Raw genomic sequence first — 17225 nt, 5'->3', positions numbered from 1 at the left:
TATATGTACCTAGTACACATTATGTCAGTTCTGGGGAATTATCAGTCTGATTGGAGCTGATGGCTGTACCACTAGGATTCCTTAGGAAACTGCTGCCAAGTACTTGCTGTCACTGGTTTGCTCCCACTACACTAAGGCCACGGCTGACCTTACCATGAGCGAACTGAGGCAGCCGCCTCAGGTGCCAGACTTTGGGGAGGCATCATTAGGACCCATAGTATAGAAAATTGTGTCTGCTGCTGGTGCATATGTATTCTCTCTGCTCTAGATGCACAGAGATGGTGGAGTGCTGTGCTGGAGGAAGGAGGGCACAAGAGACATAACAGGCAGGCAGGAGAAAAGGTGACATGGGGGCTTCATTTGAGCTCCCCGCCTCAGGTGCCAAAATGTGGTGGGCCGGCCTTGACTAAGGCCCGCTGTTTTTCTTCATACTCCTTTTGTTGTGACTCTGGCTTCACTGACAACGTAAGTGTGGCTAAAACCTTGCTTGCCTTTTTGGATTGAACTAAGCTAGTTCACGAAAGCGACCACAGTTCTGGTAATGTTGTAAGCATAGTTGAGCAGTCACTGGCACTCTGGTGTATTTTGATGCATCTGTCATGAGGGCACCATGAAAATGGACTCAGTATTACTAAGTTGTGTGGAGTGCTGGCTTTTTTGTAAACTTGGTTTTCTTAGCAAATGATCTCTCCCTTTTTTCTTTATAGTCTTAAAGACTATCCTCACCTATAATAAAGAATTCCCCTTTGATGTTCAGCCTGTCCCACTCAGGTAAGGAAAATTGTCAATTTGTATGTATAAAAACAGAATTGATATGGAAGGGCAGCATGACCTGGTGGGTAGAGCAAAAAAAGTGGGCGACCTGAACTTCTTGGATCACATTCTTGCCAAGTTGCCTTGGGTAAGACAATTTTTTAAAGCAGCCTTTAATTTGGGGGTACCTAAATTTTAAATGCCAATAGCCTTTTTTTCTTCAGATTTAGTCAACATCTCCTGAAATTTAATGGAAAAATCAGGCCTTTCGCATCTTTGTTTATAGTCCTCTGAAATTTAGCCCATAATCTGTGTGTCTATAATTTGTATGTGCTAGCTTTGCAGGCTTAATTTGGTTGGCACTTTTGATCATCTGAATGCTATAAGCAGTAAGTGTGTGCTTTGAGACAATGTGTTGCTTCTGCACTAAACCTAGGGATAGTGACTTTTTTCCCTCAATTGTAAACTTTATTTTAAAAGAAGTCACTAGCTTTTTGTCTTGGTCTTACAGGAAGATTTTAGCACCTGGAGAAGAGGAGAACTTGGAATTTGAGGAAGATGATGAGGAAGGTGGAGCTGGAGCAGGGTCTCCAGATTCTTTTCCTGCTAGAGTTCCAGGTAGGGTAATCATCTGAAATATTTCATACACCAAGAGAGGGGCTTGAAATTTGTTTAGAAACTATTACAAGAGAGAGCCCTTGTCAGTCACTTCTAGATTCCTCTTCAGCAGAACTTCTCCAGTGGTTAGACATCAAACCAGTAAATATCTCATAGGAATCCCAGACTTGCAGCTGAGTCAGATGGATTTAATCAGTGAGCAAGATTTGTCCCTTCAGTGAGGAGATGGAAATTACTGCTTAAACACTATGTATGAAAACGTGAAGCATTTGATACACGTACAGGTTTTAGTGAGGACACAGCTTGTTAATTATATTTTTCTCTGCTGACAATAAATGGGAATAAGAAAGTGGAGAATTAGAATCAGAGGGATTTTGCTCTTTTTGTTTTTGTTCATTTCTTCAGAGCAAATGGCCCAATTTAAGTTTTGGGAAGGAGAACATTTTTGGTACTAGAATTGTAGGCAGCATAAATGAGGCAGGCACTCTCTTCATCTGGGCATATTCAGCACCTGGCATTGGTGTTTTTTAGTGGGGGTCCTCTGGATGCCGTCATAATACAGGCAGTCCCCGGGTTACGTGGATCCGACTTACGTTGGATCCCTACTTACGAACGCGCCCGCCCCAGCAGACTGCCGAGACGTGCCGCGGCAGTCCCGCCGCCCGCATCCTCCGCGGCGAGAAAAGCTGCTCTGCATCTCCCTGGTCTGTTGGGGGAGACGCAGAGCAAAGCCGCGGAGGACGCGGGCGGCGAGACCGCGGCGCGTCTGGGCAGTCCCGCCGCCCATGTCCTCCGTGGCGAGAAAAGCCACTCCGCATCTCCCTGGTCTGCTGGGGGAGGGGGGCCCAGCAGACCAGGGAGATGCGGAGCAAAGCTGCGGAGGACGCGGGCGGCGGGACCGCGGCGTGTCTCCGCGGTCCCGCCGCCCACGTCTCCCTAGTCTGCTGGGGGGGCGCAGCTAGTGCGCCCCCTCCGCCCAGCAGACCAGGCTTTTCTCGCCGACGCCTGGGGTAGAGCAGCTGGGGGGCTGCCGGGTTGGTCCCACAGCGCCGAGATGTGGCGCTACTGGACCAACCCAGCAGCACCCCAGCTGCTCTGCCCCAGGTGTGTCAGATTCAGCCGCTGCTGGTCAGTTTCAACAGCAGCTGAATCTGGACGCCAATTCTGACTTAAGTACAAATTCAACTTAAGAACAAACCTACAGTCCCTATCTTGTACGTAACCCGGGGACTGCCTGTATAAATGATTCCTGCATGCAACTGCGGTTTGGTTATGTACAAAAGCTTAATGTTAGCTTTCAGACTACACGTTACTAGGTTTGTGGCACAGTATATAACTACAGTTTGCTTGCTGTACATCTGTTGTGAGAAACGGTGCATAAATGTGAGTTCTGTTACTTTCAAATAAGCTCTCCCAGGATATTGTTTCTGTCTTCCCCTGTCTGTGTTGTCTTTGTCGTTTAAGTCATCTCTGAAGTTCTAATAATAAGTAACTTGAAACATTGTAGTTGAAGATACCCTTAGTGAATCTAAGGATTAAATCCTACTTATGGTTGGACTTCTTTTGTAGCCAAATGATCTTATCTTAGTGAAGCAAAATGGCCGCTGAGTTTTAGGGTACAGGAAGATACTTAAATAAAATAGGGCAGAAGTTCTCAAATCATGAGCCGCGAGCTCCATTCAAGTGGTTTATGGATTAGGGATGTTAGCGAGTAGTCAACTGGAGTATCGACTACTTGCTTCCCCCCCCCCACTCTCTTGCTGCCTCTATGAGAGGCAACAAAGGGGGGGGAAACAGGAGCCAGTGCAGGGAGGAGCTGACTTAAAAGCTGGTTCCCCACAGCACCATCTCCACTGTGCTGCCTGCTCCTCCATCCCACTGCCTTTATCAGAATCAGTGGGGGTGGGGAGAGGGGAGGCTGCTGCCAGAGCAGTCTCTGCCTGCAGCAGGCTGAGGCTCACTATAGGCAGAGGCTGCTCCTGCAGCAGCCCCTGTCTGCAGGGAGCTGGGCTGGCCCTGTAGACTGGGGCTGCTGCCGGCAAGCAGCCCCTGTTCATGGCGCCTGGGCTGGCTGTGTGCAGGGGCTGCTCCAGCAGCAGCCCTTGGTCATGGCTAGCCCTGTCCACTGCAAACTAGGGCTAGTGCCAGAGCAGCCTGTGTTTGCAGAGGACAGAGCTGGCTGCCGCAAACCGGAGCTGCTGGACTCAACGTGAGCCGGGACTGAGCAGTCCTGCCTTTTGCTAGTCCAGGAAGCTGTGGCTCTGCAATTTAAATTTCAAATGCAAAGCTGCAGTGTGGGTGGGTCCCTGAGCCAGCGCTGCGGCTCTGCAGAGTGGTCCTTATCAACGAATCGTGTAGTCAGTACAAATTGTAATCACTGTACGATTAGTGAGAGAACCCCAATTTAACATCCCTGCTGTGGATACTTCCTTCTGAAGTGTGCACCTGGGCGACTGCGCACATGAGAATGAAGAGCCGCCCACCTAATTAATGAAGCTGTGCTGGATCCACTAATTAGGTGCCTGGACCCTAGAGAAGATGTACATGTGAGGTGATGTGTTGGCCTTGAGGGTAATGAGGGTGGTGTGAAAGGGCAGTGGGGGAAATAGGAAGTAGGTGTGGGGGCAGTGAGATGAGATGAGGGGATGGGGGGAATTTGGGATATTGTAGGGCTGTGGCATCCAGAGAAAGAGGCAACTTTCCCGAGCTCCAGGGCTGTAGCTGCAGGTAGAAGACAGTCTGTGGCTACTGTGACAGCAGAGAGGAGGAGAGAATCCCCCTCCTTCCCAGCCCCAGCTTGGAGGCTGCTGGGATGGGAAGGGAGAGACAGACCTCCCCCCCCCTTCCCAGCCCACAGCAGGGGAGAGACCCTCCTTTCCTTCCCAGCTCAGTAGTTGCTGCAGAGGAGGAGAGACTGCTCTCCCCAAATTACTGCTGAAGTAGTGAGTTGTGTAACACAAAAAAAGCTAATTATTAAGGTTTTTTTTATAGAGTGCTTTTATGCAAAGTGCTTACAGTAGTTAGCTAGAGGTACAAGCAGCATCTGGAAAGATCATGAAGTGGTCCGCTGAGCAATTTTCAGCAATTTTCTAGTGGTTTTTGGGGAAAACAAAGTTTTGAGAACCACCGAAATAGTGTCTGAGAATTTTAAGTAGCCATTGTGTGAATTTTAAAGTGGGGGAAGAACTGGAAGGGTGCTGGGCAACTCAGTGATAAGGAAATGTGCAACTATATTGTGTTTACGTCACCCATCTTGAGTCCTGCCTGTATTGGCAGCAGTTGAAAGATACCACCATTTAATAGGTGTTGCTCATAAGATTTGGGTTGAGACATTCAATTCAATTTACAACTTTTTACCGTGCAATATGACCACAATTGAAAATATACTGATACCAGTGTTAGGGACACCAAGAATGAACCATGCCCAGAGGCAGCATCTTCCTTTAGGAGTTGGCCAAGTTACAATGGCAGAGCAGAGAAGCTTCCACTGGTGATACACCTGTTCTGGGGGCAAATGTCTCTCTCTTTCTGAACCTGCCACCTTTAACGAACCATTCAGTTGACAGGAACAGAGCACGCTCTGGTCTAAAAAATAATAAGATACAAATGCTACCTTCCTTCTCAGCAGATGTGCTCTGGTTTACTGGTAAACTTAGCACACTCGATATAAACATCAGAGTGAGATAATGCTCAGTGGGCCCCACAGAGCCACTTCCCGTGATCAGAGCAGGAAAGGGCACCCTCTAAACTTAGAATTAACACATTTAGTTTGTTGCCCAACTTGCATCATGGATTCTCACCCTGCCTTTCACTGAGTTGGATGTTGCCTTCAAAAAGGAAGGCAGTCTAATGATCTTGAATTGCCTTTCCACTTGGCACAGTCTGTGTTTCTCTTGACTTTCATACAGGGATATTTGTGTGGTGTGATGTTTGATGATTTGGCAGCCTAATTGCTTAACTTTGAATGTTGGCGTGTCACTTTTCTATGGATAATAAGGCTCAAATTAAATAAACGATTCACAGAACCGTCTGATCTGAGGCTTATAAATCTAAGTAACAGATTGTCCCCATTAATTCAGTAGGCTACATTGTACTCTCCTCACTTGTATACTTTGCTTCTGTATGCTTTTAATTCATATTGGATTGTTGGATTGTCTAATTGTCCATGGTCTTGTCTTCTATATGCATGGCTTCATCATGTTATCACACACGAAACCATTCGTCTAACTCAGGAGTCATTGAAGGTATGACAACATTTTAATGAATACAGCCATTGCTGTGGCATCTTTCATTTGTATCTCAATTCCGAGTGCATTTGTTTTTGTAATAAAAGACTCTCTGTATATGTAACCAGTGAGCTGACTTTCAGCTACAGAGAAAGAATGTTTTAGTGAAGCCACTTAGATGACTCTTAAGAAACGTGCAATTTAGCAAATCCACTCTTGCATGCTACCCCAATGTGTTGTGTGTAAGCAGGACTCCCTGCTAAAGTGACTGAAGTTTTTCTCTTGGGTAATTTCACTTGAGACTGTTAAAACTGAGGCCCATGGAGGGATGGACTGGTAGTCTCATGCCTATTCTTCTCCACTAGACCAACGGTTCCAATTTCTTTTTCAAAGGTTGCTACCAGCTGATGATGCCTGTATGAGATTGATCTAGTCTCAGTCTACATCCTGACAGACACACATGGTGTCTTGTATGACATGGACATGTCTAACTGCCACATTCTTAAACTGCCTCAGAGGTGCTGGGGATTAAAATGGCAGAGACCTGGGCTGCTTGAGAGAGCTGGAGGGAGGGCCATTTGATGGAAGCTTAAATTGTCACTTTTGATGATTACCCCATGGGCAAACAGGGGACTTCACACAACCCAGTGCCTTCAGGGTCAGTAAATTAAACAGGGCGAAAAATAAAATTCTTAAAACAAACCCAAGGAAAAGTCCCAAGTCTGCCAGCTTCTGACAGTGATTTTTTTAAAAACTTATTAAAAATCCCACTGATAACTAAAGCTCTCTGTCCTCCCAAGCAATAGCTGGCAAAGACTTGAATTCACAGGTTTTGTATTAAGCCCCGACAGGATTCCCTGCTCATTGGAGATGGCTTTGGAAGGCCTCCTTCATTTTTGCATTTGTTGCGGGATAGGTAGGGCGCATCTACAAGCCTGTAGGGAGCACAGGAAAGGGCTTGTTGAGGCACAAGCCCTCATTTTAAGCATGTCAAATAAACATGGCAGAAAACCCACAGCTAACCACAGTGCCAGAGAAATGGCCTCATGTTGAAGCAGGATGTGTCAGCAATTTTCCCCAGCATGAAAAGTGCCTATTCTCATTGGTATTGTGGACTATTCAGTTCAGTCTTGAGGTTTTATTCATTTGTTTATAACTGTGCAGTTAGCAGCCTTTGTCCCGCCCACAGTAAATGCTGGGGGGGGGGGGTCAAATCCTGCCTTTAGGTGTGCAACTGTGCCCCACTCCTTCCTGTGAGATGTGGTCCCTTGGAGGGGCTGGTGCATAAATGCCATGAGTCGATGACCGCTGTCAGCTAAGTTCATAGAGACTCATGCTGCTGTTGAAGGTTCTGGGTTCCAGCTTTGTTGAGGACTCCAACGCAGTGGTGGGAATAATCACTGACCCCTATACAAGTCCTAGGGGCTGCAAGGATGCATTTCTACAGGCACAATATTTGGAACTTGATTTTGAAGCCTGTCTTCCTGTCCTAATGTAAACTCCCTTGAATTTCCCATGTCTCTAAATATGTCAAGAAACTTGAAACCTTTGAAGTAGGGATGTTAAATTGGTTAATTGAATAGTCGATTAACCTCATGAATTTGTATCAGTTAATCGACTATTCTGTAGTCTCTGGGGATTGGGCTGGCAGCCACTGTATCAGAGGCAGCACGGGGTACCAGGCGGGAGCTGATCCATGAGGGGAAACAGTTTAAAAACCAGCTCCCCTTGTGGACTGGCTGCTTGTCTCCCAGTGCTGCTGTCTCTGTCTAAGGGGGGGTCTGAGCTCCTGGACCCAGTGCAAGCCAGAACTGAGCCAGGTTGCCTACCTACCTGGCTCCTAATACACTTTAAATGCAGAGCCACATCAGGGGTAGGTTCTAGACCTGGCATGGGTGGGGAGGAGGGAAATGCATGTAGTCTATAGTATTAACCCTTAAGCTTTTGCTTATCGGTTAACAGGTTAACTGACTACACTATTACATCCTTACATTGGAGGGAATGAGTGACTCCATTTGCTGAGGAAAATTATTTCTTTTCATTTCAGGATGATAAAACTTGTAATTAGAAACAAGACTACATCAAACGTGCTCATGAGTTTGATTCCTTTGTCTTACACTGTAAATCTAGCACCACCAACACCAGATTTGCTCTTAAGCCCACCCAGCTTTCTCTGCAGTCAGCATGGAGAGGAAATACCTTGTATTGATTTCAAGAGTATTTGATTTTATTAGACAACAGGGGTGGATCAGTTGATAATTGCACTGTTCTCTTTCTTCTCCCTGAAGTACCTGGCACTGGCCACTGGACAGTAGACAGGATATAGGGCTAGATGGCCTTTGGTCTGAAACATATTGCCATCCATATGTTCCTTCAGAAGCCACCTGAGGCCGGCTGCGGCAGCTAGCGCCCCAGGTGGAAGGCGTGATCGGCGCCCCCGCCTGCACGGCCATCAATGGCTGTGAAGTAATCATGGGGTGCCTCAGCACCCCGTAACGTCATCATCTAGGCAACTGCCTAGTTTTCTTAGGCTCACAGGCCGCCCGTGTTTCTTACATACTCTACTGATAGCTGAGACTTTCTGCAAACTGCGAGCAGTGCTCAGCATTCTAGGGATTCTCCTACAGTAACGTCCGTCTGTATCTGAACTAAGAACATCTTTGATTTTCTTGATGTATAGGTGGAAATGACCTCACATTCTCTGTTGTGATTAATGTGTTTTTATACTGTGTCTTTTGATATCTAATGCCAATAGATGCTAAATACTCTAGACCAGTATTTCTCAAACCTTTTGTTACCAGAAATCGGCTTGTTGCTTTCTTAAACAGTGTCAAGAACTTGGGGACTAGTGCTGGTCCCCAGACCAGTCATTGAGAAACACTGCTTGAGAATTTTTCTTCTCTTACTACATAGTGGGGTTCATATTGATGCAACATTCCCTTCTCTATTGCTTCCATCTCTTTGACTAGTTCTAATCTAACTGATTAGCATGAAGCTGGTGGATAGATACCTGAACTCCCTACCATGCACAAGTTCTAATCCTAGCAGGGTGGTCTCAGTCCTTCAGAGCTACAGAAATGGAGTTTCTGTGTAATTTACAATGTGTGCAAAAAGAAATCCCAAAACCAAAAGTCGTGTCTTCTCCATCTGATGTTAAAGAGCCTGTGGCACTTCTTGTAAATAGATGCTTATCGCTGTGGCCCTCAATGTAGTTCAGTATGTTATGTGCTGACTTGCCACGCTGCACCCCAGAGCTGGTGACTGCGTTTCTTTGCACTCTCTAAATGTGTAAAGCACTTTGAGAGCTGTTGGTGATAGATGATTTGTGTCATTAGGATGCAAATGTTTGGCCTTTGGAGACTAAGCCCTATCCCTTCTCATTATCTGCTTTAGGAGGGGGTGGAAAAAGACTTCTGTGTGCAATGAGGATGAGGGAAGGCTGAAGTGGGCCTTAGCTGTAAGAGTCCAAAGGGTTAATGTTTTGGTTTCCTCTCTGTTGCCAGGTACTTTATTACCCAGGTTGCCCTCAGAACCTGGGATGACATTACTCACTATCAAAATAGAGAAAATTGGTCTGAAAGATGCTGGGCAATGCATTGATCCTTACATCACCGTTAGTGTAAAGGGTAAGTGTTGCTCTTTCTGCTGTGTTCTTCTGCTCTCTGTGAGGGGCCTGTGTACTTTAGGGAAATAGAATCCCTCTTTCTCCATACAGCGAAACACTTAGATTGGCACTTGGAGCCTGTAATATCATTTTGTAGCTTAACAAGACTGTTACCTTGGAAGGGTGGGGGAAGACTGATCATGTTTCTGGGGAGGGTCTTGCATTTCCTCCCATCTATCAGCCTAACCAATTGGATATGAAGTTTTCTCTGCTCTCTTGATTCCTGTAATATATTTCACATTCAGACCGCTGCTTCTGAGGTCTGTTTACTGTGCAATTAGACACTCATGGCTGGCTCTTGGCAGCTGACTCAGGCTTGTGGGGCTGTGTCTAATTGTGATGTAGCTGTTCGAACTTGGGCTGGGGTCCAGGCTGTAGGGCCCAGCGAGGTGGAAGTGACACAGAGCTTGGGTTCCAGCCTGAATTCAGGTGACTACACTACAATCAAACAACCCCTTAGCCTGAGCCCCAGGAGCCTGCATCAGCTGGCCCGGGCCAGCTGCGGGTTTGTATGTGAGATGTAGAAATACTTACCCCATGTCTCTGAGCTGCTCTACATGAATGCTTAGTTTGTGGTAAGCTGGGGGGTGACTCTCCCCACACAAGCCTGCTGCACTTGCTGTGCGTATCTATGCGGCACTTGCTGGCATGTTAGCACTCTGTTGAGAGTGCTTTGATCTGGGCTTGCCACAAAAGCAAAACTGGAGCAAAGAATATTAACAAACTGCTAGTGCATGGCAGTGGGGTGCACATGGACATTAGGCCCATGTCAGTCTAGTGAGGGGCAGATTCACACCCCAGCTGGTAGCACATGAATTGTTTGTATAGAGAAGCCCTCAGTCTGAAGCCTTCTTCCTCTGATGGAAAAACTATGGAACCTGAATCCTGCTGTCTCCCAAAAAACACATCCCCTCTACATTACCCTCTATGAGACCCTGAAGGTGCAAACGGTTTATTTTCAATAATATTGCTATGGTTCTGCAGCATTGTTTGTAGACCCTTGAATTACACTAAATTTCTCAGGTGCTTCCCAGATTTCTTGTCCGTAACTTGGTTGTGTTCCATTCTCCTACTGGCTATCGATAAGACATTCGTGGGACCAGGGGTTAGTTATTGTCAATCCAACAGCTGATCTGGGTCACATCAAGCAAAAAAGAGTGCATTTGGTTTTTGGCTAATCATAAAGTACCAATTGTTAACACCTTCTGAAATGTCAGAGTTCAGAGCAAATAACCTGTAGACTGCCACCCTGCTCTGTGTGAAATGTATTATATTTCCCCTCTGCTAGTTATGTAGTGGAAAAACACAAAAGCTAATGGCTGCAGGAGGGCGCCAGGGCAGTGTGTGCAAGAGCAATGCAGGCTTTTCCTGTACAATCCTGCCCCTCAGCCCTGAGCTACAGTCTGTGTGTGTTCTTTTGCGAATAGAATTTCCCAAGTAGCACTGTCATCAAATTGTATGATTGTCTGCCTGCACTGACACATCAAACTCTCAGCTCCCCCAAGGGAGACTGCATCACCTACTGAAATGAGGAGGGGTGTACTTCAGTTCCCCTCTACGTTTTTAAAGTAAATCTACCCAGAAAAGCCACTGTTGATATAACTTTTAAAAGGCATTGTGAGACCATATTCATTGTCTTAGACACTCCATAGCAAACCTACACAGGATTTAAAAAAAAAAAACATTATCCTTAAAATCAGTCTGGAATCTTAACATTGGTGGCCAATTCTTCAACAGCAATAGTTCTGTCACTGGCTATTTGTCATTGTGTTTCAGAAGCACTTGCCAAAGAGAAGCTGTGCCCCAAATACTCATGATCTTATCTGTTGAGGCACAGCACAGCAGATGGATGGAAAAAGCTGGTGGGGGGAGGAGGGCAGAAGTGGGAGAGGACAAAGTAGCAGTCAAACAATTATAAACCAGCAGTCTCGCTTGGTCTGGCTTATGCTGGAGCATCGTAATTGTTAATCTGGGCTTGCATAATGGAGCCCAGTTTCCTCCCCATACCCGTACTGGCTGACTGAAAAGTAGTAAGTGCTGTTTCTAGCCAGGAAAGCAAGCAGATCCAGTGGTTTTCAAAGTTGTGCCACAGGACCAGCAGGGTAAGCGCTGGTGGGTCTGTGCCACTTTTACTTAACGTGGCCATGGCCACGGATCCTCATAGCTCTCCTTGGGTGGAAATGGCAAACCACAGCCAATGGGAGCTGTGAGGTGCTGTGGGCATGGACACATTAAGTAAAAGTGGTGTGGGCTGGCCAATGGCTTACCCTGACAGCCCTGCAACCCACATTTGAAAAACTCTGAGCAGATCTGCATTGGGACATTCAGTGGTGAGGGTTTCAACTTTATTTTTCCATAGACTTTTCTCAGAGTAGACCTTTAAGTAGAGTGAAACCAGTCCTCAAAGGGGAATTTGATACTTCACTGGCAAGCATAAAAATTGCCTTTTTGAAAAATAAAATTGACTGTGACAGTTTGAAAATAAAACTGTCACTGATAGCAAGGTAACAGACCAGGGACTCTGAGATTTCAGGGTGTTCTCTTTGAAGAAGGAGAGAGGATGCAGACTTTAGATGCAGTGCTGGTTTTGGTATTGGAACCCAATGAACTGATAATAGGCAGTAATAAATAGAGATTATGAACAAGATTTGTTAATATAAGAATGGAAAGTGCATGTGTGGTAATGATAAATGACAAGCTTTTTTAAAAAAGATGTTTTGGATACTTTGATCTTAAGGCTCTAATTGGTTGTTTCCTCCAGATGTGAATGGGATAGATCTGACCCCTGTGCAGGATACTCCAGTGGCCTCAAGAAAAGAGGACACCTATGTTCATTTTAATGTGGACATTGAGATCCAGAAACATGTTGAAAAACTAACAAAAGGTTGGAATTTTAGATTTCTGAAATGGGGTCCATGCATCTTCGGGACAGTAGTCTTGATGCTACTCCTACTCTGAGGAGCCAGGTCCAACCTGCTCAAGACACAGGACTTGTCTATGTGGCAAGTTACTGTGTGTGGCAGGTTAGGGTGTGAATCTACAGAGTGCTAGTTCTTGTGCGGACACTGCTACAAAGTCCTAGAGTAGTGACTTGACATATTTTGCTCTCCAGTAGTACACTCTGTTACATGTTCGGACCAACCATGCTGTCTAGCTATGGTTCTGGTTTTTTGAGAGGGGGCACAAGTACAGGGGAGTAATTCTAACATTTCATCAAATCAGGTGATGTAGAAAAATAATAGAAGCCATTGACTCTGTATGTAGAACAGGTTATGATGACCGCCATGTTTTTAGGCCAAGGGATCTGTTATAGGCAATATTTGAATAGTTTTTCTCTGATAACTTTTTCCCCCTTTAGGTGCAGCTATTTTCTTCGAATTCAAACATTATAAGCCCAAAAAAAGATTTACCAGCACCAAGTGCTTTGCTTTCATGGAGATGGATGAAATTAAACCTGGGACAATTGTTATAGAACTGTAAGTGACCTAGCATACTATCGGATATAGGGATTGTATGTATCTATATGGTAGATTCCAGTGACATGATACGAAGGAGCTAATCTAGTATTGTCTACTGAGGTTTTGCTGTTTTAGAAATAGGAAACTGTTTGTTGTCAAACTTACCACTTTGTCTCCTCCTGGTTTTCTTGCTACTTTAAACAAACCAGCAAGATTTCAGGTTACATGTATGTGTTGTGCATTTTGATCCTCAACTAAAGTAATCTGATCTCCTGCTAAAAAAACAAACATCTTCCTAACTAGAGTGCAGGGTTTATTTTTGAATGAAATCCCTATGACTTGCCACACATGCAAGGGATAGGATCCTGTCAAAAATAGGTTTCACAAACAGTTTACCCACTACAGTAAACTGGAATATTAACACTGAAAATGTTAAAACCCCTTCACACTTGGCAGCTCACTACTTCTAGTGACTTGGAAAACGCAAATACACTGGCTGGTTTGTCTTTTTGTTAGCAGGGCTTGACAAGCCCCGGCGAGAACTACTCGCCAGCCCGGCACTGCGCATGCACCAGACTGGCACTGCGCATGTGCGAAGCACCAGTGAATGGGGCACACGGAGCGACTGGCTGAAATCTACTCGCCTCGGGCGAGTAGATTCAGCAGTTTGTCGAGCCCTGTTTATTAGTCTGTTTTGATTTCTGATTCTCCTGGTATTGCTACTGTAGTGCTGTAATGTGAGTTGCAAACATTGAAGAGTATGACAATTTGTCTTATCTCCTTAACTTTATTTTAGTTCTTATTGGGAGTCTTGAGCTGCTGTTGCAAAATGGCCATTTCAGGACTGCAGCTATTCTACTCGCCTAAATGTAAAGGGCCAATCCCCAAAAGGCATACAGGTCAAAGTATTTCTGATAAGAGCAGTCATACAGTTAAGATACCGGAGAAGAGGGATAAACAAGGTCCTGCTTTGATAGTCTCAGCTGTTGTCACATGGGGAAATGGTTTTAATTCAAAGTAACTTTAGTGGAAAACATCCAATGAAAAATGATCCTGGGAGTAGCAATTTTGTAAGACCTATTTTAACAAACCTAAATGTTGAGTGAGAAATACCAGATAGTCTTTCTAAGGGTGTGTCTAGACTACTGAGTTTTGTCGACAAAAGTGGACTTTTGTCGACAAAACTATACCCGCGTCTACACTACCGCTGAGTTCTGTCGACATAACGTCAACAGAACTCAGCAGTTTTGTCGACGCTGGTAAACCTCATTTTACGAGGCATAACACTTTCTGTCGACAGAGTTCTGTCGACAGAAGGTGTTATTGCCTGTAGGGTTGCGTCTAGACTACATGGTTCTGTCGACAAAGCAGCTTGCTTTGTCGACAGAGCTCAGTGTGTCTGGACGCTCTTTGTCGACAGAAGTTTTGTCGACAGATACTGTCGACAAAACTACTGTCAACAAAACCCGGTAGTCTAGACGTACCCTAATACAGGTTGAACCTCTCTAATCTGGCACTGTGTGGTCAAGCATGATTTTATTTGTCAGGATGTCCGCTTATGGGTGTGGCCAAGTTTTCCACAGTCCTGTAAAGTTTGTTTACAGCCACTAGTCTTGGCTTTGTGTTCTATGCTGCTATTTATCTACGTGCCCAGTAAGCAACGGAAGTGTTGGTAGCGCTGCTAGACAATATTGACCACCAGTGTTTCGGCAAATTCTGTGGTTCGACACTGGTTAGGTCCCCAGGGATACCGGACTAGAAGGATTCAACTTGTAGAATTAAACCTCCAGTAACATGTTGCAAGTGTGTGTGAGGCAAAAGAAGATAACCCAAAACCTTGCAAATGAATTCTGTTCTACTCAGGCTTGTATGCCTTTGAAAGCTTTTAACTTGCTTTGCCTTGGTCTAAAATAATATTTCAAAGAGAAGAAAATGAAGCAGCTCAGTTAATTTTTTTTTCTGTCTAACGTAGTTTTCATTATTGTTTCTTTGCATGAATCCTAAATTTGTATCTGAAGCACTTTAACAGATGGTGTCAGTGAGACCTGGGTATGGTTGGAACCTGGGTATTTGAGTGTGGGTTTATTCTGATGCATTTAGTCACCATGAACATTTGTCTTCCATTTTATTTCTTGTGATTACAGATACAAAAAACCCACTGACTTTAAAAGGAAGAAACTGCAATTGTTGACCAAGAAACCACTTTATCTTCACCTCCATCAAACGTTGCACAAGGAATGACCCTTTTGTGAGACTTCTGTGAACTAAACCACTTGTCACAAATCATGGTAGCTGCGTGTGTAGCACCCCCATCCTTCAACAGGCAGGAAAGTGGCTGTACTCATGCTAGTAGGTCAAATGAGACCATCACACACTGCACAGCAATACCACAGGGTCAGAGGATAAACCTACCATTCAGGTGCAAGTTTTCCAGTACTTTTTTGGACATCAGTTTTATCACAAGCGTACTGAAGCATTTTGTGACTTTCTTTTCATAATGGAGCTGTTTGTAAAATTTCAATTTTGTAATTTACCTCTATTTTTACCCTTGCTTCAGAAAACTTGCTAGAGGGTGGGAAGTGCCCAATATGCCAATTCTGATATAGCAAAATGTCATGGCAGGTTTGCTAGCTTGTTTACTCTTGCTATGCTTGCTATTGCAGACCCCTGCATTTTAGAGTTCTTCGCTCTATATTGTGGGGAAGGTGATAGGAGGGATTTTACTACAAGAAAGTGTCTGTGAGTGGTTGAAGCAGCAATAGGCAGATTCTGGGTAGAGAGAGATTCAATCCAAAGTTGAAATGCTGCTTTAGAACATCTTGTTAGCCTGCTGTCTTATCTGCCTAAGTGAGGGAGGAGGGTTTTGAGGGTGAAAGGGAAGATGCTGATGAGACAACTAAATTGTCAACTGTTTCTCAGTTCATTCAGCTAGTTCCCAGCCTTGCAGGATTCAGTGTATCATGTGACTTCAGGTAGAAGTTGTCTCATTACAGGTATTGGAATCCCTTAATCATAAATGCTTAAGGGAACAATCTTTCTTTTTTTTTCTATACTTTGTATTTCCCACCCATTTTCTTCTTTGTGCACCACTGTCCGGGCATGTGTTGGAGAACTCTGGGGGCCCATCCTAACTCCCTTTGCTGTCAGTGGGAGTTTTTAACTATTGATTTCCACAGGTGGTAGAACTGGGCCCTGATTACTCAAATCTTTTTGGTGGGGTTATTGTGCTCTGGTCACCTCAGGCTGTCGGCAGAAGACAGACACGCCCTCCCTGGAGAAACAGTTTTCATAAAATCCAATTGTGGATCTTTGTATGCAAGCCTGGAAACTTAGTCTAAAATAACTTGGTTTTTATGTAGGTAGATAGGATGATCATTTATTTTCTATATTATTGAGATGCATAGTGTGTAATAAGCTGCAGGGCATTGGCTTATTATAACATGAATATTTGCATCTACCTTTTGACTTAAAGGGACCGAAGTAGAACCCATTCAAACTTTTCATATATTCAATGAGTGGAATATTTAATACAGTTCTTCAAGGTCTGATGTGCTTCATGTGTATCCTAAATAGTGCCTACATATGCTCTGCTATGCTAACAAAGGACAAGCACCAGGAGAATGCAGTGTCAAATGTTAGCTTTTCTGATCGCTTGGATGTAAATGTACCATTAACGCCTTCCTTTCTGCACCATGTAATACTAACTCCAGAACATTGTTTAAAAAAAGTGAGTGAACAGGATTTTTGCACTTTTTATGATGTGTGTTGGGTGTTCCTTTCTGCCTCTAGTACAGTGATTTGAAGGGAACCAACACCTGGGTGGAAGAGGATAAAATGGACCTTTTCGGTTGTCTTGTCTTGTCCACAAACCAGGAGAGGGGAGAAGTTCATCTCTTGAGTATTTGACTAATGGCTGAAGAACTGTGTATTTTCCTGTGAACAGTTCATAAAGGGATTCAATTACATAATCTTTTAAAATACAATATCATGCCTGAAAAGAACACTATCTTGATTAGTTTTGTTAAAATAAATGTAAATATGATCTGACAGTGAGCCTCCATTGTGTCTGCTGGTGTTGTATAAAGGAAGGAAACATTAATTGCAAAAACCGACTTAGATGCAAATCCACAATCTTTCACCAGTGCAACTTGTGTAGTGTATGATTCTGCTCATCTAAAGCACTTAATTGCCATTAGATGCATGCACTTTGCTGACTAAAGTTGCAAGCCCCATGTTGCCTTTTCAAAGTCCATTCAAAGAGACTTCCATTTTTTTATATGCATTTGTCATACTAGACACACTGTGTAGCTATGTACATCTCCATCTGCCATATTAGGCTACGATCAATAATTGGGAAAAGGTACTGAAACTGAGTTTAGTTCTCTCTCTGGTAAGATGTACTCACACTCTGTGTGTGGCTGATTGCTGGGGATAATCCTTTCAAAGTTAAGAACTACAAGAAGATGTTAGTTAAATGAAATGGAATAAACTTGCTTTTGGGGGAAC

The 17225-nt window shown here is 44.4% G+C and overlaps 1 protein-coding gene across 2 annotated transcripts in view; it reads left to right on the top strand.

The window, feature by feature from the left end:
- Window positions 1–16766, top strand: part of AIDA (axin interactor, dorsalization associated) — a 59521-nt gene extending 42755 nt beyond the window's left edge. Inside the window, exons 5-11 of one of the 2 annotated variants that reach the window (XM_075925246.1) lie at window positions 708–771; window positions 1265–1371; window positions 5604–5615; window positions 9101–9223; window positions 12023–12145; window positions 12620–12737; window positions 14864–16766. In XM_075925246.1, the coding sequence (XP_075781361.1) occupies window positions 708–771; window positions 1265–1371; window positions 5604–5615; window positions 9101–9223; window positions 12023–12145; window positions 12620–12737; window positions 14864–14960 (644 nt within the window). In that variant the 3' untranslated portion in view covers window positions 14961–16766. The remainder of the gene's footprint in view (window positions 1–707; window positions 772–1264; window positions 1372–5603; window positions 5616–9100; window positions 9224–12022; window positions 12146–12619; window positions 12738–14863) is intronic. The other variant, XM_075925247.1, reaches the window with a different exon arrangement.
- The last annotated feature ends 459 nt before the right edge of the window (window positions 16767–17225 follow it).

Source organism: Pelodiscus sinensis, chromosome 3 (genome assembly GCF_049634645.1).
Source record: "Pelodiscus sinensis isolate JC-2024 chromosome 3, ASM4963464v1, whole genome shotgun sequence".
NCBI lineage: Eukaryota > Metazoa > Chordata > Testudines > Trionychidae > Pelodiscus > Pelodiscus sinensis.
This window is presented reverse-complemented; position numbering and strand designations above follow the sequence as displayed.